The sequence below is a fragment of the Neomonachus schauinslandi genome, chromosome 5 (genome assembly GCF_002201575.2).
Source record: "Neomonachus schauinslandi chromosome 5, ASM220157v2, whole genome shotgun sequence".
Classification (NCBI taxonomy): Eukaryota; Metazoa; Chordata; class Mammalia; order Carnivora; family Phocidae; genus Neomonachus; species Neomonachus schauinslandi.
Window position 1 is genome coordinate 52,437,786 of NC_058407.1, and position 26,402 is coordinate 52,464,187.

General features: G+C 41.6%; 1 protein-coding gene across 2 annotated transcripts in view; it reads left to right on the plus strand.

The window, feature by feature from the left end:
- The first annotated feature begins 505 nt into the window (after nucleotides 1–505).
- Nucleotides 506–26,402, plus strand: part of PPM1H (protein phosphatase, Mg2+/Mn2+ dependent 1H) — a 243,754-nt gene continuing 217,857 nt past the window's right edge. For both annotated transcript variants that reach the window (XM_021678641.1, XM_021678639.1), the window contains exon 1: nucleotides 506–754. In XM_021678641.1, coding sequence (XP_021534316.1) covers nucleotides 510–754 — 245 coding nt within the window. In that variant the 5' untranslated portion in view covers nucleotides 506–509. The remainder of the gene's footprint in view (nucleotides 755–26,402) is intronic.

Below are 26,402 nucleotides of genomic sequence, written 5' to 3' on the forward strand. Positions count from 1 at the left end.
TCCCCGGGCCAGCCTCGCTCGGGCCGGCAGGGGAGGGGCCGAGTTTCGGCCACAGCAGCTGCTCGAGCCCATGCAGCCTGATTATCACATGACTCGACGGCGGCGGTAGCCGTGGCAGCAGCCGCGCCGGCTCTGCCGGCTCGCCGGGTAGGCACAGTTCCGCTCACGCAGGAGTCGAGCACAGAGGGCGGGGAAGGGACCTGCTGCCGCTGCGGCCGCCCAGCCGCTCCCGGAGCGCGCGGCGTCTCTCCGGGCCCGGCCGGCCCGCTCCATGCCGCTCCGTTGCGGAAGTGTAGCGGGGGGAGGCGGCGGCGGCGGCGGCACGGAGCGCGGGAGGCCGGGGCCCGGCCCCCTGCAGCACTAGGCTCCGCTAGCCGCGCGGCGCGCCCCAGCGGCCCGGCTGCCCGTGCGCCCGGCGCCCGCCGCAGCCTGCATGCCCCGCGCTGCGCCTCGTCGGGCCACCGCCGCCGCCTCCTGCTCGCACCGCTGCTGCAGGGCGCCGGAGTAATATGCTCTCTCGAGTGAAATCTGCCGTGGCCAATTTCATGGGCGGCATCATGGCTGGCAGCTCAGGCTCCGAGCACAGCGGCGGCGGCTGTGGAGGCTCGGACCTGCCCCTGCGCTTCCCCTACGGGCGGCCGGAGTTCCTGGGGCTGTCTCAGGACGAGGTGGAGTGCAGCGCCGACCACATCGCCCGCCCCATCCTCATCCTCAAGGAGACCCGGCGGCTGCCCTGGGCCACTGGCTACGCAGAGTGAGTGTAGCGACACCGGCGGCTCCCTTGCTCTCCTCGCGGCCCTTCCCCGCACGGTTCCAGCCCTCCTCTCTCCTTCTTCCTCGGCCTCAGGGCCCTCCAGGGGCTGCCGGCGTCCAGGCCTCGGCGGGGACCTCTTTACTTACACTGGCCGTTCCTCTCTTTTCCCACTCCCCCTTCCCCCATCCCCAAGGACCCAGCGTCTCCCGCCTGGGTATGGGCGGTAGATGGTGGGTGGCAGCGCTGGACCGTGGGAAAGCTAAGGTTGGACGGGTCGGTGAGTCCGGGGGCTGTGACACTTGGAAGAAAGTGCGTAGAACAGCTCTGCTGAAGTTTGAAGCACAGCAGGCAAATCTGGTATCAGCGCCCACCCTCCCAAAAATCTTTGCGCCTCCGCATGAAGTTTGTGGGGTAGAGTTGGGAGGAGCTGTCGCTGCGCTTGGGGGGGGGGGGGCGCATTCGTGTGCGAGGTCGCACATTTCAGAAGGGCCCAGTTTCTCTGACTTAGCCTAAGACCTCTCTCCCTTCTCCCTTAGCGGGTAGTAAAACCCTGCGCCTTCGGTAAATGCCAGTACTAGTTCCCCCAATCCACGGGGAGGGGAACTTATTTCGGGTGTCTTAACGATAGCATTTTGGTAATCAGCTTTTGCGATTAAGGGAACGTTTGAATGATTTACTATTTCAAGAACTGATTCAGTTAGGCTGACGACCTGGAGTGGAACTGGGAAAGGAGGGAGGATTTTAATGACCTTACCCCCACCCTGACCCCCAGCTACGCCTCCATTGACTATTAATGACCATCTTATGAATGGTAGGATACGTAATGTTTTTCTCCCTACTCAGCATTATGAAACTGGGAAATTCGGAGGGTGTAATTTAGGAGACCAGAGATCCGGGCTTAACAATGACCTGGTGGGTGCACAAGTGCACGCAAAACCCGGGTGCCTGGCACACCTGGCCCTTTTCCTTTAACTCCATCCGCTCTATAATCTTGGCCCTCCCTGATCTGCGAACATCGTCGCTCGCTGATTGGTTCGCCCGGGAACCAATCAGCTCTCCCGATGCCTGGGCGCTTTGATGCTGACCCTTTTCTGGTGGCCCGGATACCCCCTGGCAGGCATGGTTCCCGAAGCTCCGGGTTCCGGTGCGAGAGACTGCATGGAAGACGCCCTAACTAGAATCTCCCTTTTCACCATATAACCTTTTCTCCATGGGTTTTAATAGAAAACGTGACGGGAATGTGAAAAATGGTGAGAAGACAAATGAGAACGCAGGTTGCTAAAAACAATAAAAATTAACACATAATAAAGGACAAGTATGGTAGAGAACATCGTGTGGGGGGAGGTACAAGATAGCGTTGTAACTTCCAGGAGAAAGCCAAAGCAAAAATAAACATCTGTCCTGTCCAAACATACCGAACACCGGTTCTTGAATGAGATTTAAAAAAAATGTTTAAAAGGCCATTTAGACGTGTTGCAAGCAAAACCGCTTTAAAGCATACTCCACTAAGTCCTACAATTGTGTAGGTGGGGGCCCTTGTGCCTGCCAAAAGACCCGAACTACCTGGCTAGTTGTTACTCCAGTGGGTTTCCCAGTGCAGGGGCACCTGTCTGAGGGACAGAATGACAAGCAGACAAATGGTGAGAAAGTTCTGAGAAGTAGAAAGGAAGATATTAAAACACACGTGAAAGCTACTTGGTCGCAATAAAAGGAGGGCCTCAAATAGGAAGAAAAGAAAAGGGGAATAAAACAACCGGTTTCAGAATGTTTGGATCCTATGGCAGGCACATGATGTGCCAAGGACTGTAAAGAATATAAGGGAATCTGACATGAGACATGTAGCTGGGATAGATGGGACTGAGGGCTCTACCTCCTCCTAGGTGGGCCTCCGTTTCCTTATCTCTAAGAAGTTCACCTTTTCCTAGACCCCGAAGTGAGAAATGCTCAAATTGAAGGTTAAAAAGGCCACTGTTTAATTTTTAAAATCGGTTATAAAAGTAGTACATGATGTGGGAAACAAAGGCAAAAGAAAAAATTAAATTTCCTTGCTGCTGATAGCCCACTGACAAGTCCTTGAAACAGGCAGATTGACCTTCCTCTAGAAACTCAACTGCCCCGATGTTGACACTTTGCTAAGGGCAAGAGGTACTCTTAGGCCAACCCCGCAGGATCCCATAAGTCTACTTTAACATATAAAAATTCCTTTGGAAATTCCTTTATCTCTATTCCCCAAGATACAGTTTAGCAATCATCCCCCAAGCATATGGCCCACAGATACACATCTGAAGGGTCTCATGACTAAGGTTTTATTAGTAATAAATGAGCTTTATCTAACAATAGCTGGCCCCCTCCTGGAAACTTGTTTCCAAAATTCCCTGGAGATTTACACTATCCCTAACCTCCCAACTTGAAAGTACATAATTGCCAACCCTCACAACCCCAGTACAGCCTTTTCTGCCCATGGGTCCTGTCCCTGTGCTTTAATAAAACCACCTTTTTGCACCGAAGATGTTTCAAAATTCTTTATTGGCCATCAGCTCTGGACCCCAGTATTGCCTACATCAGTACATACTTGTGAATTCAAGCAAAGACCTGTACATATACAAACGTAGGAACACTCCCCGCCCACACACATATGCACACATTCCCTAGGGGTTATGACCGTAATTTAGTGTTTCAGTGGTGTGTGTGCCTTTCTAGACTTATTTGGATACACTCATAAATATGTATCATGTATTTTTTTTTCTTCCCAAAATAGACTCCTGCTAAGTATGTTATTCTATAGCATTTTCAGAAAAACACTATGTCATGGACTTTATTCCAAGTCAATACATATAGAATTACCTCATTCTTTTAAAATATATGCATAGTACTAATAATAGCTAACAAAGTTGGTGCTTACTATTTAGTGTTTTCACTCTATCCAAATTTGTATCATATCATTTGATTCTCAAAACAATCTTACAAAGTAGACAGTAATGTTTGCGTTTTCTGTAAAATAGAAATACATATATATATATATATATAATAGGATACAGAGGCACTGAATGGTTATGCAACTTTCCCAGAGTCCTACCACCTTAGCAGAGCCTGTATTTGAACCCAAGCATGATTCTAGAGCCCACACCACCAAACTGCTTTCTTACAGTGTAATAAACTATGGTGCATTCATCTGTACCCAGGATTAACCACCAGTGTTATCTTGCCACAACCCTCTGTCAGAAGTACTATACCACTTCCTCAAACCTTGAACTATACTTACTCTTCCTGCAAAAACACATCCTGAATGGTCAAAATGGCTGAAATGGGAGAGAAAGACTGTAAGGCTAGGATCAGAGGCTGCTATGAGTAATACTGCCCTTTGCTACAGTATCTCCTGGAAGGAGGAATTCCCTTTGTTTTAGAAGGTACCTGAGAGGGATAGAATTGGTAGGAAGATTGCTCAGAGAATGGGGATAGGGGGATGCTGGTGAGTCAAGACCTGAATCAGAAGTGGTTTGCTTACCTTTCCAGAAAGGGAGCTACTTTCTATGCTTTCCCCAGAGGAAGAATTGGCATCACTCGGTGAATGAGGAGTTAGAGGAGAGTTGAACTCTAGTGCTCACCTTTTGGATGGCAGAAAAATTAAGGAGAGATGTTCTTTTTTTAGCCACTTATTGTTAATCCTTTTCAAGAAGAGATTTTTTTAATAGGTTATAGACCTAGAGAATTAGCTTAAGCAATCCTTACAAGACTCGAGGATCCAGAAACAGAATACCCTCACTTATTAATTCAGTATTTATTGGCATTGTGCTGAGTGGAATTTCCTGGCTCCTCAAAAAGCTTTCTATTGTGGCTGAAGAGTTTAAGGGCTACGTACTAGGTTGTAAGGGTCTGTAAAGCATTACAGTCACAGATAACATCCACAGAGCTAAAATCTTCAAACAAACAAACAAACCTGCATTAGCAAGTTTTATTTTTTAGGTTGGTTTTGAAATTATGGATTGAGACTGTTAGAACTGCTTGGAGAGAGGCCATGGAAAACAACAGTCTGACCCAGAGACCCCACAGGATAGCTACTTCCTTTCTCCACAACTTTACCTCCCAAGTGGTCCCCATGCTTCTAGGACCTAGAACTTGGTTCAGTTTTCAATGGGTTGGGAGCCCATTTGACTTCCTCTTGCCCAGTTTGTCCAACCTTTCTCTCATCAGTGGTCAGCTGGACTTAGAGATACAAGTGGATATGGGGTTTGTGCCCGAAACTCTGGCAGTGAAAAATACCAGAGAACATCTAATAGTCTGTATGAAAGCATCATATTCACGTTTTGGTCAATGATAAATTTTTACTTGTGCAGAAAGAAATAATTACAGCAGAATTTTACTTAGGTTATAGCTATAACTATGCAATTCTTTTTTTTTTTCTAGTACTTTTCTTATAAAAGTGACCCAGACATGGGTAAAAAAAAAAAAAAAACCCAACCACCACCCAAAAAACTACTTTTAAGTTCTTTGTGTCTCACAAAGTTCAAAATTGTGATGAAATAACCTTGTTTAAATCCAGCAAATAGCCCACAAGTATTTAGATTTGTTTTGGAACCTGTAGGCTGTTCTGTCTCCCCAATTAATTATTGGCATTAATTAACAATTACCAATAAATCACATTGGTTGGCTGTGCAGTTGTGATGACAGGGAAACCACTATTTCTCTCTTGACCCCAAACTCAGAAATCCCCTGGCCTTTCTTTTTTCCTTCTAACCTCCTCTAGCACACCCACCCCTCTTAAACCTCTTAGCAGAGCTCCTGCCTGGGAACTTCCTGTTTAACTTTGGCAACGGAAAAATCTCGAGGTTCTCCACTTCTTGCATAAAGATAAAAAGAAATGGGCTGTGGAAGGGGGTGTCTCATTTCACAAAACTCTCCATAGCACTTATTTGCGGATGAGTTAAAAGTTCAAAGTAGCCTAAAACATTTCACCTACCTTTTTGGTAGCTTGCAGAATGTATTAATTTCCTATTTTAAAGCAGGCAGTTAAGCTTTCCTCCCCTCTTTAGATTTTTTTTTAATTTTAACTTTTTTATTTAAATTCAGTTAGTTAATATGTAGTGTATCATTAGTTTCAGATGTAGAGGTCAGTGATTCATCAGTTGCATATAATACCCAGTGCTCATTGCATCACGTGCCCTCCATAATGCCTGTCACCCAGTGACCCCATCCCCCCACCCTCCCTTTTTCAGATTTAACATTATAATGAAGTCTTCCCCTCTGGGATGGAGCTTCTGGGCTGTCCCTTAGGAAACTGAATCAGCTTCCTTCAAAGACTAGTGATGCTTCTGGCAGAGAATTTAACCATTCTGAGCAGTTGTGTTATTCCTGTGTTGCAGCTCCAGTTGGGTAGGCATCTCTGATACTGTCCCACCACACAGTGCTTCCTGATTATGGTTACGGCAATACCAGCAGATAAATTATGACTGCATACTAGTATTGTTTTCTAAAAATATATTTTTTTAATTTTTTAAAAGATTTTATTTATTGAGAGAGAGAGAACAAGCGGGGAGTGGGAGAGGGAGAAGCAGGCTTCCCACAAGCAGGGAGCTGGATGGAGATCACGACCTGACCTGAGCTGAAGGCAGACGCTTACCCAACTGAGCCACCCAGGCGCCCCTGAAAATATATTGTTAAAGACAATTTTTTATTGAGATATGATTGACATAGCATTAGTTTCAGGTGTGTAGTAAAAGGATTCCATATATGTATATATTGTGAAATGATCACAATAAATCTGGTTAACACCCATCACCACACATAAGTTACAGTGTGTGTGTGTGTGTGAGTGTGAGATGAGAGCTTTTAAGATTTAATCTTGGCAACTTTCAAATATATAGTACAGTATTATTAACTGTAGTCACCATGCTGTACATTACATCTGCAGGACATATTTTATAACTGAAAATTTGTACCTTTTGACTACCTTAACCCATTTTGCACGCATACACACACCCCCAACCATTCACCAATCTGTTCTCTTTATGAGTTTGGTTTTTGTTTTAAGATTTACACACACAAGTGAGATCATACAGCATTTGTCTTTGATTTATTTCACTTAACATAATGCGTTTAGGGTCCATCCATGTTGTCAAAGATGGGAGGATTTCCTTTTTTTATGGCCAAATAATATTCCATGTGTGTATATATCTATATATATCACATATGTTTTATATATATGAGATCTATATATAGGTATATAAACACACATTTTCTTTATCCAATCATCTATCAATGGGCACTTAGATTGTTCCCATGTCTTGACTATTGTAAATAATGCTGCAATGAACATGAGGGTGCAGGTATCTTTTTGAGTTAGTGTTTTCATTTCCTTTGGATAAATACCTAGAAGTGAAATTGCTGGATCATATGGTAGTTAGATTTTATTTTTTTGAGGAACCTCATATTGTTTCCCATAGCATACCAATTTACATTCCTACCAACAGAGCACAAGGGTTCCCTTTTTTCCACATTCTAGCTAATGCCTGTTATTTCTTGTCCTTTTGATAATAGCCATTCTAATAGGTGTAAGTTAATATCTCACTGTGGTTTTAGTTTGCATATCCCTGAGGATTAGTGATGTTGGGTACTTTTTCATGTTCCTGTTAGCCATCTCTATGTCTTCTTTGGAAAAAATGTCTGTTTAGATTCTCTGCCCATTTAAAAAATCAGACTTTTTTTGTTATTGGATGAGTTTTTTTTTTATATATTTTGGATATTAACCCCTTATCAGGTATATGGTTTGCAAATATTTTCCTCCATTCAGTAGGTTGTCCTTTCATTTTATTGATGGTTTCCTTTGCTGTGCAGAAGCTTTTTAGTTTGGATAGTCTCGCTTGTTTTTGCTTTTGCTTTTGGTGTCATACCAAAAAATTGTTGCCAAGACCCACGTTAAGGAACTTACCACCTATGTTTTCTTCTAGGAATTTTATGTTTTCAGCTAGCATTCAAGTCTTTTTTTTTTTAATTTGACAGGGAGAGAGACAGCGAGAGAGGGAACACAAGCAGGGGGAGCGGGAGAGGGAGAAGCAGGCTTCCCGCGGAGCAGGGAGCCCGATGCGGGGCTCGATCCCAGGACCCTGGGATCATGACCTGAGCCAAAGGCAGACGCTTAACGACTGAGCCACCCAGGCGCCCCAAGCATTCAAGTCTTTAATCCATTTTGAGTTAATGTTTGTGTATGGTGTAAGATAGTGGCCCAGTTTCATTCTATTGCATGTGGCTGTCCAGTTTTCCCCATACCACTTACTGAAGAGACTAACCTTTCCCCATTGTTTATTCTTGGCTCCTTCATCATAAATTAATTGGACATGTATATATGAGTTTATTTCTGGGCTCTCTGTTCTATTTATGTGTCTGTTTTTATGCCAATACCATGCTATTTTAATTACTGTAGCTTTATAATATAGTTTGAAATCAGGAAGCATGATGCGTCCAGTTTTGTTCTCCTTTCTCAGGATTTGTTTGGCCATTTGGGGTCTTTTGTGGCTCCATACATATTTTAGGATTGTTCTATTTCTGTGAAAAATGCTATTGGAATTTTGATATAGGTATTACATTGAATATAGATCGCTTTGGACTTTTTTTTTTTTTTTAAGAATTAAGCCTCTTTTTTTTTTTTTTTTAAAGATTTTATTTACTTATTTGACAAAGAGAGACAGCGAGAGCGGGAACACAAGCAGGGGAATGTGAGAGGGAGAAGCAGGCTTCCTGCTGAGCAGGGAGCCCGATGATGATGCTGGGCTCTATACCAGGACCCTGAAATCATGACCTGAGCTGAAGGCAGACGCTTAACGACTGAGCCAGCCAGGCGCCCCTCGCTTTGGACATTTTAACAGTATTTTTCTAATCCATGAGCATGGATATGTATTTTCCATTTGTATTTTCTTCACTTTCTTTCATCAGTGTCTTGTAGTTTTCATTGACAGGCTTTTCACCTCTTTGGTTAGATTTATTTCTAGGTATTTTACCATTTTTTGGTGTAGTTGTAAATGGAATTGTTTTCTTGAGTTCTCTTTCTGATAGTTCATTATTAGTGGATAGAAACACAACTTTTTTTTTGTATATTGATGTTGTATCTTGTAACTTTACTGCATGTGTTTATTCTAACAGTTTTTTAGTGGAGTCTTTAGGGTTTTCTATTTATGTCATCTGCAAATAGTGGCAGTTTTATGTCTTCCTTTCTGATTGGGATGCTCTCCTTTTCTTTTCTTTTTTCTTTTCTTTCCGTCCTGTCCTGTTCTATCCTTTCCTTTCCACCTAATTGTTCTAACTAGGACTTCCAGTACTATGTTGAATAAAAGTGGTGAGAGTGGATATTCTTGTCTTGTTCCTGATCTTAGAGGAAGAACTTTCAGGTTAGCACCAGTGAGTATAATGTTGTTAGCTGTGGACTTGTCATATGTGGTCTTTATTACATTGAGGTACATTCCCTCTCTACCCACTTTGTTGTGAGTTTTTTTAAATCATAAATGGATGTTGAGTATTGTCAAATGCTTTTTCTGCATCTACTGAGATCATATGATTTTTATCATTTATTTTGTTACTGTGTATCACATCGATTTGTATGTATTGAACCATTTTGCATCCCTGGAATAAATCCCACTTGATCATGGTGTATGATCCTTTTAATGTGGTGTTGAATTCAGTTAGCTAATATTTTGTTGAGTTTTGCATCTATGTTCATCAGGAAGATTGGCCTATAATTTTCTTGTGGTGCCCTTATCTGGTTTTGGTATCAGGGTAATGCTGGCTTTGTAAAATGTGTTTGGAAGCATTCCCTCTTCTGTCATTTGGAAGTTTGAGAAGGAAGGACAAATTACTTTTAAAGGAAGATATATTTTAATTCTAGATGTTTGGTTGTTATAGTTGTCTTTATAGTTTTCTCTGATTTGTCTAATTTGAATGGAGGGTTGATTCCTCTCCCCAACCCTTGAATTTATTTTGAATTACTTTTCCTCTTTCAGGAAATAAATGCTGTTCACCTACTTCCATTCTTTCATTCAGTCAATGAAATCATTGCATTCCTACTATGTGTCAGGTGTTGGTCCTATTCTGGGCCCATATTATAAGACATAGTCATTGTCCTCAAGAAAATTTTATGTCAATAGTCTTTCCCCTTTTAGTGTCATCCTTTGAAATTAAAATGAAATCATGGACTAATAAGGTTGAAAGAGGCCAGCATTGGGGAAGGGAGGGCAGGGAGGGTGTTTGTTTTATTTTTAATGTCTTAATGCTTCTAGGCAATTTTAAATCTCAGCATTTGGAGCCTTTAAGTTATACAACAGAAGTAAACTATTCTTTGCAGCAAGCACAGTGATGAGCTGTCAAGTTCTCTGTACCTGAAGGTCCCAAGACCTTTAACATACCTGTATAAAGGCATGAGTAAAGAAAAAGTTTATTCTAACACTTGTTAAAATGGTAAAGAAGACTTTATTCAAAACTATTGCAATAGGGACATTTTAATAGGGGAAAGAAATTAGACTCAACTTCAAATACAACAAAGACAGCTGGGAATTCATAGCCAATGAGCAGAGTGAGGACATTAGTGGGTGGAAAATTACTAAGAGGAGACATAACAGGTAGGGAGATTCTTGCTGAAGGCAGGTCAAGGGCTTAGACATCAAGGTAGGAGAGGAGGATATGAAGGGTGATCAGATTTGACTGCTAAGTGGTGACTTAAAGAGCCAAATCTGTTAGCAGCTATTGCCAACATTTCGTTAAATGATATTTAAAGCCCAGAAGTGTAGAGGCAAATAATCTCAGCAAGAGAGCAGTTTTTAGTTTTTTTGAAAATGCTATGATATTGCTATTTTTCTAATTTTTCACAAACCCATAAAATTACATATTTTTCCTGCCCTAGAGGATTCCTAAGGCACTTTCTGGTTTTAAACTTTGAGAGTTCCTAGGGTTAGGCTAAGAACCAGTGTCTTTCCTTCTAGGCTGAGGTCTTTCCAGGGGGGCCTACTGTCTTCTTTATTGTGATTACAGTTTTGAGTTATTTTTCCCCAGCACTTTATGAAATTTTTCAAACATGCAGAAAAGTTGAAACGATTATACTCTTAGCACCCATATGGCCACTATCCAGATTCTACTATGTACATATTGCTATATTTGCTTAATCACTTGCCTAGCCATCAGTCTATTGTTATTTTTAAGTGTATGTTTCCTTTAGTCCAATGGCTTTGATTTATGCTCTTAAGGTATTTTTCACCGTAAATCAGAAAGGAGAATTAGTAGCTATGACAGTCTCAGTTGAGAAAACCATCAAACAATTGGGTCCTCATCCAAGTGCGGGGAGCCAACCCAGATTTAACTTTTATTCCATTGGCACCCTGCAAATGATCCCTCAGTCCATATGCTTGTCATAACTTGGCATTCACATAACTGAGAGCTTTAGATGGGGTCAAATTGAAAATGAGAAATAGATGACCTGTCTCGTTGCTGTGCTCCTGCTTAATTAAAGCAGTAGGAAATGTGTTTAAAACTGGAGTCACTCCTCCTGTCAGCGGGTAGCCAGGCAGATGAATACTGTGAGGAGTATCTGTTTTATAAAGATAAATGTGTTGCCTGAAAATGGCTGCTGATGAATAAAGACACCATTATGCTGTTTTTCTTCCTTCTGACGTGGATATTGTCCACTAGGAGGCTTAGGGAAATCGAAGTACCTGCCTACTTTTTTTCTGGTGTGGTCAGATCACTTGGGTCTTCTGGAATGTGAATCCGTAGTGCTTTTTTTGTTATACTGTTTCTGACTTAGTTTTCTCTAATTAGCTATAAAATGTAAGTGCTGATTTACCTGTATTTTCTCTTTGTGGACTTTGTTTCCTTATTTATGAGAGAGAATAATGATGCCACCAGTTACATCTGTATGGCTCTGGATAACTATTAAGCCCCGTCATGTACACTTAAATGTAAGCATCTGTTCTTCATGTATAATAAAAGAGGAAAATGAGGCTCAGAGGGAACATAAGTTCCTTCAGAATCTCATGCAGTCCCACGATCCTGGTGACTATCATGGAATCACTGAACCTGATCATTCGCTGTGTGAAGTTATTTGTTAATAAAAAGACATCTTATTCCTCTAAACAGAATGTCACAGAACATAGTATATTTTATTATGTAAAGGAAATTAGTAAGGCTTTATCACCAGGTGGCTTTGAATTAGATAAGGGCATGTTGGCACATCAAGTTTTACATAAAAGGATGCTTTTCAAAGCTTTAAAAATTAGTTCTCTTCAGTATTAATAGACTTTCTTAGGATAGGCACGTGTCCTGAGAACAACAGTCCAAATCTTGCCAAATTACCATCTTAACTCTAAAGTGCCTTTTTTCATATTTTAACGTTTTTGAAAACCCTCTAAGTCTTAAATCCAATCTGTACATTTTATGTGGTGGTATTTTTCTAAAGTTAATAAATCCTGTGTTGTACTACGAATAGCTCCTTAGAAGTGGGTAATATACCAAGGAATTCTGAATGGTGGGGCACAAATCATGAATTTGGTTTTATTTATTTTTTTTATTTTATTATTTTTTAAAGATTTTATTTATTTGACAGAGGAAGACACAGCGAGAGAGGGAACACAAGCAGGGGGAGTAGGAGAGGGGGAAGCAGGCTTCCCGCGGAGCAGGGAGCCCGATGTGGGGCTCGATCCCAGGACCTTGAGATCACGACCTGAGCCAAAGGCAGACGCTTAACCGACTGAGCCACCCAGGTGCCCCATGAATTCAGTTTTATAAGAGATAACCTCTTAAAGTTTACTTTGGGAGTTCTGTTAGCAAAGCTCTTTACTGAAGCAGGATCAAGTTTTAGTGGGAATGTTGCAAGTTGGTGGACTTTGGGGGCCAAGAAGGCCACCATCACCAGTGTAGCATGTATTTGCTGGTCCTCAGCCCCTTGGGCTCGTGCTGGGACTGTCTTGTTTTGTGCATGCATCAGTGACTAGCACGAGTCCGGTCTCACGGAGCCTTGCTGGGTGGGGAGTTTCCTCAGTCCTCACAGGGCCGAGGGGTGGACAGAAAGATCAAATATTTGCCACGCCAAGAGGTCCGAGGTGGTTTGTGTACTCTATTGTCTTTTCAGTAAGTTGACAAATAGACATTTAAGCTGTTTTAAAAAGGTGCCTCTTTACCATCTGACCTTTTTCATATAAGCATAGGAAGAAAAAAATGAGTGATAAATTGATTTTTTTTTTAAATAAAAATGCTGTGGATTATTGAATTACTGCATTTAAGTAGTCCGCTGTGGTGTGCTAGTAGCCATTCTAGGCCTTTTTAAATGTTGACAAATTATGTTTAGAACACACAGCTAGCAAAAATAAAAGAAAATAAATGTTGAGTAGGAAGCAAATTTTAAGGTACAGTGAATATGAATAGCATATAAGGGATGTGAGGAGTAGGAGGGAACCAAACTGGTATTACTATAGAAAGAACTCCATTAAGAGGATTTTTTTTAACATAAAAGAGGAAATAACTACAATATTTTGTTGCAAATAAATAGCCTATGAGGATGAACTCTAAAATATATGTTTGGGAAAAACAAAGAGCAGTTTTATCAGCCTTTTAGGGTGGCATTCACCCTGTAAAGTAGGCTGTAGAGTAGAGCCCAAGAGCCAGATTACACGGCCTCTTGGCGCCCTGCCCTGTGATTATTACTAACGGGGCCATGCTGCCCTGTTGTTAGAACCAGGTGTCCAGAGCCGGGCTGGTGATTCAGTGCATCCGCAAATGGGGAGAAAAGAGTTGGCAACTTGCACTGCAGCGGCTGGTGTTTAATTTTTAAAATATCCAGGTGTCAGATGGGAATTACACGGGCCCATAGTTGAGGCCCTGCCTCTCCCCCTGTCCTCATGCTCCAGGGTACCCAGTCAGTGCTGGCCCCTCCCTGCCTCGTATACCACCTGAAGCCCTGCTTGGTGCTTTGCCGCCCTCGGAAACACCACGGGCTGTCACTGAGCTCTGGGGGAGCTGTGGATTCCCTCCATCTCTGGCTCCCCACCTTCTCACTGTCACAGACCCTTTTATTTGTTTTTCTTGGATGTCTCCCTTTGTGAAGGATTTTTTTTTTTTTTAAAGATTTTATTTATTTACTTGACAGGGAGAGACACAGTGAGAGAGGGAACACAAGTGAGGGGAGTGGGAGAGGGAGAAGCAGGCTTCCCGCGGAGCAGGGAGCCCGATGCGGGGCTCCATCCCAGGACCCTTGGATCATACCTGAGCCGAAGGCAGACGCTTAACGACTGAGCCACCCAGGCGCCCCCTTTGTGAAGGATTTTAACCAGATACATAGTATCTTCTAATCAGCAAGAAGGGTGGGTGTGATGATGATCACATTAAACTGGTAACGTTTCGGCCGAAGCAAAGGATTAACCTTTGGGTTTATGTGTGAGTCCTTATTGCCCACGGTCTGTTTTTCATTAGCTTCTTTTTTCCTTTAATACTTAAAATAGTTTAGGTTTCCTCTTGCTACCCTCCCAGATCCTTTAGGAGCCTGGACCACAAGCTGAAACCCTCCCACCGGGCTTGGCTTCTGCACCAGCCCTGGGTTTTCTGCCAGGTGTGGTCAGATTCGTGTCAAGATCATTTTCTTTGGGATTTCACATGTGTCACACCTTCCTTAAGCATGTCATTTCAAAGTCCCTGATGTCCTTTCCCTTGTTGAAAACTGTGTTTTAATAGTTTTCTTGGCTTGCAAAGGGCTGCAAGTTGCCTGAGAGGCCTGATACTTGTCAGCTGCAAGTTTAATTAAACTCGTGCTGAGAATATTATCCTTTTTTCTAGCAGAGTTTTGACCCTTGGGCGAAAATTTATCTTGCAAAAAATTTTTATCATCCGCTATCAGTGAGAAGAATTTAAAAACGTTTTTAGCTTTCTATTAACCTGTCAAGATGGAGAAAGGCATTGATTAGTCAGGAACACAGAATTAATTTTTTTAAATGCCACTTTTTTTTCTCATTGCAGAATTGATATGCATTCATTGTAGCACTTTCAAATTCTCATAAGTACTATGAAGAATGTAAAAATTATCCATAAATTCTATCACTCATAATTAACTTCAGTTGATAATTTGTGTATATCTCGAAGTACATTTGTATTTACAAAATGGGATGATTCTACATACAGATTAGTAGTTCTTTCACTGCAAATAAATGTAAACAAATATCATACTCTGTCATCTTTAATCAATACAATACACTGCATTGTATTCCATATATAGTTTTAATAGAGATTCCCCCCCCCCCCCCCCGGTGGTAACCTTTTTTTTTTTTAAACTATTAAGAGTCCTGGGATGATTATCCTTTTTGATAAATCTTTGTTAAGCCATGATTTGAAAGGTGATATTTTTCTGGGGAAAATGTTCAAAATGCACTTTCGAGTATTTCTAGTGACATTATTTAATAGTTTGAAAAGATCAGTGTTTCAATTGAAAATTGTATTTGAGAAATGTTATATACTTTATTTTAAAATCCTTTACCAAAGTAGTGTTTTGGTAAGCCAGGCTTACTGATTTAAGAAACAATATTGCTTTTTCATATTTAGGATTGATTTTTAGAAAAATGACCCTTAAGGGCTAGTTTAAGACCCTACTCTGAAGAATTGCACAATGATTCTGTCTTCAGAGCTAAAAGCACTCATTGACTCTCATGCCTTTGAGAGAGAATCGGTGATACATCTCTTGGTTTTACTTAATTGCTTTAAATTTTAATGAGTAATCTTGGGGTATAGGCATTATCATATACATTTTGATTTCTCTAGTACTTAATGTAGAGTCATATACATCAATCCTCAAATACTGACCTGAAGTAGTGGACATAATCGATACAGTTCCTCTAATCTCAAATGAAGGAAAGACCACCTTTGTTCTATAGGCTAATTTCAAATTATCTGCTCAACTCCTAGGAACACAACAACAGTTAACACAGTACTTGAAAATGTCAGATATCCATTCTCTCAAATGTTTGTTGGAGGCATTGTATGGTATTCTCTGAATCTGGACTGTCCTGCGGGAAAACAAGGGAAAAACATCTAGCTTTCGGACTCTTAGCTGGAAGTAAGCAGTAAGAACGGATCCTGCTGGAAAAAGTATATTGCATGGTATAGATGAGTGAGTGGCCAGTAATGGGAAGTCTGTCTGTCTGGATGCTGTGTTCAGAAACCCATTGAAGTTTCTGAACATTATCAGTGCTTTCTCTTCCCTTACCTGCTCCGCCTTTTTTTCTCAACCTTATTTTCTTTACTTTATGGAATTTTTGGTATATTCATAAGGCGACTGCCCATTAATCCTTTCTCTGTGCACAAGCTAAGGCATTATTGAATTAGGCACAGTCAAATTTAGTTCATCTGTGGATTGGATAATTTATGCTAAACTTTGCAGTTTCCTTTTGAATCAAAAATTCAAAGTCTCCCAAGGTAATTGGCCCATTTCCATCTCTAACTCCAAACCAGTAACTTTTTTGTTTTTTGTTTTTTTTTAAGATTTTTAAAAATTTATTTATTTGACAGAGAGAGAAGCAAGAGAGGGAATACAAGCAGGGGGAGTGGGAGAGGGAGAAGCAGGCTTCCCGCTGAGCAGGGAGCCCGATGGGGGGCTCGATCCCAGGACCCTGGGATCATGACCTGAGCCGAAGGCAGCCACTTAACAACTGAGTCACCCAGGCACCCCCAAACCAGTAACTTCTTATTTAAAGTCATGTATACGTCAATATGGACTAGTTAGAATAAAGAAACTCTGTATTAAATTTTAATTTCATTAATTTCTATTCCTACATTGGTATTGGTTCTTCACCTGAGCCTAAGGAGCTTTTGTTTTTGTCAGCTGCATATAAAAATGATATTGACTGTACTGGAAATTAAAACTGAGAAAACGTAAACATATTTATAATTTCATTCACTTTTAGTGAAAAATAACCCATTTTCCAAAACAAAAACCAAGTTAGTAAGAAGAGCGGTATCCTTCTACACTTGAAAATCTCTTTAGTGTATGGCTTCATAGAAGACAGCTGGATTCTGACCTGCTTCTGCATTTCATCTCTGGTACCAGAACACTCACGAGTCAACTCCACTGTACTCAGCGAAAAAGGAAAAGAGCACCACAGCATTATGGTGAAAATCGTTTTGACCTTGTGTATCCCTTGAGAGGGTCTGGGAGACCCCAGCCATCCCTGAGAACTGCTCATGGGGAGTGTAGTCAGCATAACTGTTTTTGTTATTTTTTGAACTGTATTTTACAGAGAGAAACTTAGCCCACTTTTAAAAAGTTAGGGTTGGAATATTGTTCTTCCATGTCTGACATAAATATTTGCACAGATTCTGGAGTCCACTTTTCCATACTCTCTGGTATTTCTTCCAGACGTGCAGAGTACTTCGTCTTCTCCGGAGGGCCTGTGTGTCGTGTGTGTTTGGGCTGTCTAAGACTGATGGACAATTGAGGGTTGTGAGTGTTACTCCTCTTTAACATAATAAAAATTGTAGGGGCCAGAATGCGCTATAAAATATAAATCTCTGGTAAAATGCAAATCTCAGGTCGATGGCTGTTCTGGGATGATTTAATACTAGCATGGCACTGGGGTTTTTTTTTTGTTTTTTTTTTGTATCATTGCTATGCATTTGCTGTATACTTCACATAGGCAAAGGAGCAAAAGATACAGAGGGTTTAACCTTAAGTGGCTTACACTCTTGTTGGGAAGATAAATTCATGAAAAGATGAAAATCTAAGCATAGTCTATGACAGAGGAGCAGCGTGTGCTAGGAGAAGATTTGTATCGTGAAGAAGCAGCTTGAGGTTGTCTTGGCCCTTCTAACCAGCTTGTGGCTTCAGCAAGCTAGTTCACTTTTTTAGCATTCGGTCGGCTTATTTATAAAGTTAGGTTGTTGCCTAACTTTAGTTAGTCCTTTCTGGCCCCGAGATGCTGAGAGAGTTAGTAGTAGCATAACAGAAGTGGTGTGCACCGATTAGGTAATTTTGAGTGACTTTTACGTAGGCTACTTGTATACAGTTCATAAAAAGGAATGCTTTTTCATTTGCCTTACTTGCTTTGTCTTAAATCTCTGAAGGATCTGTTGGCTGAATATGCATTTTAGCGAAAGGTGGAAGTGAACTGAAAATGTAATTACGTTTGACTTCATGATACAAACTTCTAAATCTAACACAATGGCAAAACCAAGAATGATATAATGGTAAGTAAGCCTCTTGTCTAGGGAGTTGCCTGCCCTCCCCACCCTCTGCAACACTGAGGAATGAGCACTAAGCACAGATAATAACATTGTTTCTAGAAACAAAACAAAACAAAACACCTAAATAGATAGCCTATCATGGATTAAAAGGGACTAAAATTTTAAGGATTTTTCCCTCAAATTCTTTTACAATAATGATGCAGTTACTGTATCTGTCCAGAAAAGTTATGATTTGAAGTATTTGCAGGAAGAAATGTTTCAGAATTTTATCAGTGAAGCAGGTAAAATTATGGTGGTGAAGATTTCACCATAACTGGTTCCCATTGCATCCAGTCGGGCCTTTCTGGGGCATGATTCAGTTACAACCAAACTATAATTTGTAAAGTATGTCGATGTCTGAGTAGCGTCTATAAAAAGTTTTTTTTTTTAACCTGAAATTGGTTGAAATCTCTGGATCCTTCCAGAAAAAAAGGAATGAAGATCGCAGCCAGTTTTTAATTTAGTCCTCTGTTACCCCATGTTGCCTGAGGGTGGGTGACCCAAGGACATCTCCGAAGTTCTCAGAATTGTGCTGTCGCTTGGTGCAGGGCTAATTCCTTTGCGTTGGCAGTTAAATTGCTGTGGAAAGCAGCTGTACTTGATGTAATTTTAATCAATACTTTGTACTTCTGTGTGCCCCTATAGCTACTGTATCACTGTATTCTGCTCAGCATCCCTGACTTAAGAGTAAAGGACACAGTGTCTTGCTTGAAATTTGGTTTTGAAGACTCATGTAAGTCAAATTATATTTTAAAAGCACTGGGGGTGGGGGGTGGGGCGCCTGGGTGGCTCAGTTGGTTAAGCGACTGCCTTCGGCTCAGGTCATGATCCCAGGGTCCTGGGATCGAGCCCTGCATCGGGCTCAGTGGGGCGTCTCTTTCTCCCCCCTGGCCCTACCCCCCTCATGCTCTCTGTCTCTCTCTCTCTCACTCACTCACTCTCCCAAATAAATAAATAAAATCTTAAAAAAAAAAAAAAAAAAAAAAAAACCACTGGGAAGCTTGCTACTTGAAATATATCACTGCCCGGAAATAGTTTCTCCATGTTGAGAATAGTTCTGTTATTCAGTCTTGGTTCTTTGTGAGTTGAACTTTATGCTACATTTTTCTGAAGTGGAAGATAACTAGTGGTATGTGCATTTCAAACATTAACTGGCAGCTAGCTAGGTAGCATCAGTAGCTTCTTGAAGGTTATCAGAGATAAGTGGCTAAGGGTGAGTGGTTGGGATTCAGCCTACCTTGGCTTCCTCCCTAAAGTTCTTTTTGATACCCTTCTGGGATCGATTTATTTCACTTTTCACATCTTTATTCATACCAGAACTGCTTGAGCTTCCATTTCTACTTATTCTAATTAAAATAGGAACTATCCAAAACTGTGCACTCCACTAATTTTTTCCTCACAAAAAAATGTATGCTCTCAGTGTTTGAACTTAAATTACATATCCATTCCTGAGATACATTTGTTTTTACCATATCTCAAGGCTGTGATTTACCTCACCTGTAAAGTTAATTGTACAGTTTTATAAGAAACTGATTTATTCCATAAATATCATTGGTTAGGTACTTACAAATTGAAGGGAAAGCTGTCTTCATTTCATTCCATGTGGCATTCAAGCTTTTTGGAGAATGGTAGAGGACAGACACCAAAAGCAAAACAAAAGATGTTTAGATTGTGTTATGTTAGTAAATAGTTTGTTAAAATTACATTTATTAAAGAAAATCTTGGGGTCCCTGGGTGGTTCAGTCAGTTGAGCGACCAACTCTTGATTTCGGCTCAGGTCATGATCTCAGGATTGTGAGATTGAGCCTCACGCTGGGGCTTTGGGCTCTGTGCTCAGTGGGGAGTATGCTGAGATTCTCTCTCTCCTTCTCTGCCCCTCCTCACTACTCGTGTGTGCTTGCACATGCACTCGCTCTCTCTCAAATAACTCTTTAAAAAAAGAAAATCTCATCAACAATGCCCATTTTGTTGGTGGGAATGCAAGCTGGTGCAGCCACTTTGGAAAACAGTGTGGAGGTTCCTCAAAAAGTTGAAAATAGAGCTACCATATGACCCAACAAGGCCCATTTTTAATAAATCATGCTGGATGCAAGTAAAGCAGACTTTCAGCTAACTAGGTAAAAAACAATAAATTTCCGTTTTCAGCCAGCTAACATTAAATTTCCACCAAATATAAGCCTTTCTTTTTTTTTTTTAAGGTTTTATTTATTTATTTGACAGAGAAAGAGAGAGAAAGAACACAAGCAGGCAGAAGGGCAGGCAGTGGGAGAGAGAGAACCAGGTTCCACTGAGCAGAGAGCCCGACTTGGGGCTCGATCCCAGAACCCTGGGATCATGACCTGAGCTGAAGGCAGATGCTTAACCGACTGAGCCACCCAGGTGCCTCTGGATATAAGCGTTTCAAGGTTAAAAAATGCATTCACTATCTTTAAAAATTTCACAGGTTAGCAGGGGAGGTATTATGTGCATAACTATAATACAGTGATCTGCTGTGATAAATGAAGTGATGAAATGCAATGGGAGCCCAGTGAGTCAGAGTGGGCGTTTGGGAGAACGGGAAGGGGGTTAGCAAAGCTGACATTGATGGAACCCTGGAGCGCTAGTGGAGGGGGGGCATACTAGAGGGACAATAGCGTGAGTAAATACATGGTGGTATGAGAATGACTATTTCTGGGAATTCGAATAATTTTTTATGACTGTTTGTAGGAGTTCATTTGTAGGGGCTCCTCAGAGAAATCCCTCACCTGGAGCCTGGACCCCCTGGCACTAGACAAATAATGATTCTCCCTTCTTATGAAAGATGGGCACTGATCAAATTTTGATGCTCTTTAGACCTGCCAAGCATGGCTTCTGGAACCTCCCTGTAAGATTTGTGCTTTCCTTCATTCTAGTAAAAGGAAGCGATCTGAATGATGCTTTTGTACTTAGGAGTCCTGTAGGGCTACTCTTTGATGTTCTACATTTTGTATTGAGGGGTGGAGGGAAAATGAGAGGGGCATTGCTTCTCACAGAAGACCTGGTGGAATGAATGGAGGTCTAAGGTGAATTCACTATGGACCACAACTTTTGCTACAGGAAGGGATATAATGAGGAGGGATATATTCCCTCATTTGCTGGTAGAATCGCCTGGATATGTTCTGCAGAAGCTCTGTGCAGTCTGTGCCAGGACCGCCTTGTGATTAAATCACCAAGGAAGTAGAACTAGTTCTGGAGAGCAGGACGGTAGAGCTCCTGAAGGCATTGCCTTAAGGCACAGGGTTGCAGACACTGCTGGTGGGGCCTGCCTTTGACAAGACACAAAGGACCGCTGAAACCCTAAGCCAGTTTTTCTTTTGTCCTGGGATTTCTGATTCATGGCAATTAAATTTGTGAGTTGAACTTTATTAGTAAAGTAAAACTTATTCCAGGAAGTGTGGGACTTTTTTTTTTTTACTTTTTTTTTTTTTTTTTTTTTTAGTGTCAGGCTTAAAGAAAAAAGTGCAGAGAGGCCAGGGACAGGGCTGAAAAGGTAGATGGGGATGGAGATTGTGAAGGCCCTTGTATATCATGATCAGGAACTTTATATGTAAGCAGTGAGCAGTCACAAGGGATTATTTTTTAGTAGGTGTTGGGAATGACATGAGAGTTGTATTTGGGAAAGGTAATTGGAGAGAAACAGGTGAAGGTGAGGTGTAATGTTGAGAGGAAAGAAGAGGGAATAGCTGGAGGGCTTCTAGATGTCAAGCTGGCACATTGTGGGGACTGATAGGGACTGAGGAGGAGGGAGGTGGTGAAGACCTGGCGATGCTTCCTTTTCTCTCATTCTCTTGTCTGGCCACATGGGAGGCTGACACTTTTCTGCTTCCTTTTCTGAGTGAGCCCAGATGATTAGTTCTGGCCAACGTGTTGTGAGCAGAAGTGAGGTGACCCTTCTAGGCTGAAGCATTTCATTGTCCTTGGACCACCTTCCAGCATTATCTTCCTCTTGTACAATAATGAGGAGGCTCTGTGTCTCAGGTGTTCAGCCAGAGGTTGGTGGGGCCTCAGTAGTAGAGTCCTTGTTGGGGCCTGGCAGCAGGGGGTAGCCTGTAGAATTGTTCATGTCTTTGTTGATCAACATTTTTTGTATAAAGCCACTAAGATTTGGAGAATGCTTGTTACCGCAGCATATTGTAGGCTGTCCTAGTACGTGGTGGTACTTTGCAGCGTACGTTTGTGGATGGAACCTGCAGCGGAAAAGTGGGTTCCGTTATATGTTTAATAGATGCCCCTGGAGGAAAAAAAAAGCCTGCAGCCATGTTGGGTTAGAGTTAAGCAGGTTTCTTTGTAGGGTTTCTTAGAGCTTTTAATCCACTGAGGTGAATTTTGAAACTCCCACCTGGGGGAGATGATGAATTGCTTCCTCAACCTACCCTGACTACAACCTCATTCATTTCCCTCTCCTTTTTGGGTAAGTGCACTTAATGACATTTTGAAGAACACAGTTAAGGAGACGCAGAGCACACAATCGTAATGGTCTAGGTGTGAACTAATTGTATAAACCGAGAAGAATCCTCGACTGGAAAGGAAGGATTTGAGGGAATATTTGAAGGAAGGATGGACAGGAGTGGGCTGACTGGATAGTTAGAGGAAGAGTAAGGAGGTTATATTGTTTCATTTACACCAACTCATTTCCAGTTGATTTCTTACCAGTGTCCACAGTGCCTTTCCAGACCTTTGTTCCTTTCCAAAAATTATCAATCCTATTCCTGACCACTTTTGTGTTGGCAGAAGGTCTTACCTTCTCTCCTTACTGAATCTCTCTTCAGCACAAGCTCCTTTTCCAGTTCACCTTGGGATGTTTTCAGTGTCATCCCTTTTTATTCCCTGCTGTCTCAGATGGAGAAACGTTCTGCCAAAAGTGTTAACACCCCCCCTCTCCCGTCACATACATTCATACCTTGTCTCCCATTTCCTCCATTTGTTACTTGTTTTCCTTTCCATTGCCTACCCTTTGTCTATAGATGTGTTAAGTCATTGCTGTTGGGTCAAGCAACACACTCGTTTTTCCAGTCTGCATCACCTCTTCAGGTTACTAGGCATACTATTGCTCTCTTTTCTGTAACCCCTTTATTTCCTTTCTTAAAGAAACATACATGGAATGCCTACTCTGTGCCAAGAACTCTTCTGGGCACCAGGGACACAAAGACAAGTAAAATAAGCCTCTTCCAACTGGATGACCCATCCAACTGAACAAGCCACTGCGGTGGGTTGTTCTGGGTGTCCTGACATTGGTGTGGTACAGGGTGTCATAGGGTGTGAAGCAGGAGCACACAGCTAAGCTGGGGATGTCAGAGAAGTCTTCCCACAGGAGATGAGGCTGGAGCTGAACCTTCAAGAAGTCAGCCAGCCAGTGGAGGAGCTGAGAGAACGAGTGTGGGTACCTGGAAAGTGAGAGTAGGATATGCACTTCAGAAACTGTGGGTGGTCTCCATGCAGTGCTTCAGCCACAGAGCTGGTTAGGAAGATGGTCAGTAGAGGTCACCAGTGACTTTTTAGGTTCAAATGGTCACTTTAGAAATCTGTTCACCCTCCACATCTTCACTAGTAACTGTTGTAACTGTTGTATCTCTTAACTTCTTGTATCCATGAACTCTTGTATCTCTTAACTTCTGGAGAACCCTTCCTTCTTGTTGTTTTTCTAGCCATGCTCCCTTTTCTTAGAAATCTCCCTTAAATACTGGTGGTGTTCCCAAGCTTTCCAGGCTGCCCCCACCACCGGCCCCCTTCTCTTCACTCTGTTAGCGGTTTTATCTATACCCACTTTCTTTGGAATTTGGATTTATCTTCAGCTTACCTCTCTCCTGAACTCTTTGCATGGTCCGCTCTGCTCTGGTCATCTCTTCACTGTGCCTGCCTATATCATATGCTTTGCATGAATCTGAATTTGTATTTGTTTGAAATGTGAGTGTAAATTATGGGAGCTGTAGAGGACATGGTAGATATTCTATGCCCATGTATCATTCACGAGCTAATGGTTTTTGACAGTGCCAGGTGGAAGCAGTTGGATAACGCTGAGACCTCACTGTGCCCAATACCTATGAACAGCTGGGGAACAAATCTGCTTTTAGTTTCTAGAGCTACATTGGTCTGTGAATAAAATTCTGTTACGTTGTTTTTCTGGGAACATAGGTGTGTTCTTGTCCAATTACATTATGGTGGATTTTTTTTTTTTTTTTTTTTTTTTGTGAGTTGCCATATAATGAGGAATAACCCGTGTTTGTCTTGTTATCTTTGTTAAAGCAAGAAATTGAGTTTGTATATTAATTTCGTGTTACTTTCTGTGATGCCATAGGTAGAATGGTTATGTTTCTGCCAAACCTCCTGTGGTGGTCACTAATGCCATTCACCACTTATTTCTAGTTCTCCTCCTGGGCATATGGCTGTTCACCATCTTCCCTTTCTTGCCCTCTGGCCCTCTAGATTGTGAAGGCTCTGTCCTCCCTGTAAAGAAGACATGGAGCCATTATAAAATGGACATGTGGAGTGTGTGAGAAATAAAACTTTGTTATTGCCCAATAATCTAGCCCATTCTTGCTAATGCACTTTGCAAATTTTGCAGTATTTGGAAAATTAGTTACTGGTTGCCTGGACTATGAAAGTGGCTCTAAATTTTCTTAATATCTCAGGCAACTGGGACTGTGAAGAAATAATTTTCTGAGTAAATGACTGAGCTCTCTAGCCAGTCCAGTTGGTTTTACTATGTTGTCTGAATTTCTAATTAGAGTCCTCTAATATAATCACCATTTTGTGGCATTACAGGCTCGGGAGAGTATTATGAAAAAAATGTCATCCTTTCCTTTTTTTTTTGAAAAAGAGTAACAGGTGAGTTACTCAAAGATTTAATAAGGATAGTCAACAGATGTTGCCAGGTGCTGTGGAAGACTTTGGGATTAAACAGTAACTAAGATAAAACATGGGCCTTCTAGAATTTAATTTAGCAGAGGAGATAAAGTATCAGGAGATACATGCTATTATAGGGGTAGACTTAGGGTGTTAAGGATGTTAAGGAAGGATTGCCTAACCCTAAGTTGTGGTGTTGGGAAGTTTTCCTGGGTAGGTGACATTTGTTCATTTGTCCAGGAGATTTGTTAAACGCCTCCTCCATACCAGGTGATGTGATGGATATTGGGGACACAAAAAGGAAAAGCATGGTCGCTGCCCTTGCAGAACTTGTAGTCAAAGCTGAGACTGAGGGAGGAGTGATGATTAGTGGGAATTAGCCAAGGCATTCCCTAAAAGTGGAAACCTATGTGCAAAGACCTAAAAGTAAGTAAATACTGAGGTCCAGAGGATGAATGTCTTTGCACACAGTAACTCCAAACATACCTGTTAAATAATGCTGAATGCCAAACTTAGGTAATTACAGTCAGTAAATGAATTGGACAAGATACAAACACATTTCCTGGAAGTATAATATGTTATATATATATATATATATATATATATATATATATATGTAAAAAAAAAAAAACAAAAAACATCCCCAAACTTGACAGATTTTGAATGCCAAATTTCATTAAGAAACTTGCTAAATTAAATGTGTCTTTTAGGAGAATAAGAACTACCACATAGGGAGGGTTTAGAAGTTTGGCAAACTAGTGTAGTTTTATAGCTTGTAATATTGTCGGGGAGGTGGGCGGAGGGTGAAGGTAGGGGGAGAGAAGTCAAGGACTATGCCAGAGCTTTTGCCTGAGAAACTGGGTGAATAAATGGTGGCTCCATTTTCCAGGAGTAAGCGGGGCCCGGCAGAGAGACTGGTGTAGTGTTGAAAGAAATGGCTCCAGAGCCCCTTGGCCCAAGTTCTAATCCAAATCTCCTCCTTCTAGCTGACACTTAATGGCAGTTTCCACATCTGTGAGCCAGGGAATAGTCCTAACTCCTAGGGTGTCTATAATGATTAAACAAATGTGGGGAAAAAGAAAACATGGTAAATAATTACTTGAAAGTGCTTGTTTAATATATACTCCACTTTTCCTGGAAGCTCTTTCAGGTCAGGGTCTGCATCTGTTTTCCTTACTGCTCTATTCCCAGCCCTATATAGGCCTGGCACATAAGTGTGGCAAATCTCACAATAAGGAAATAAGGGGGTCCTGTAGGGAGGAAAAATGATTTTCCCTCCACCCTTCTATGTTCTTGGCTGAGACCCACCCCTGTAATAAAAGACAGAGTAACAGGAGAAAAAGAGAATTTTAATAATACATATACCTCTTACATACATTGGAGGTGCCCAGGAAGACTGAGTAACTCCCTGAAATGGCCAAAACTATCACCTTAAGTACCTTTTTCGGCTAAACACAAAAAGACAGTGTTAGGGGAGGGGCCAGTTATGGGAGGTTACCTGCCAAAACATTGTGCTGTATGGTTGTTATGCAGATTTAAATCCTGGCCTTTTCTG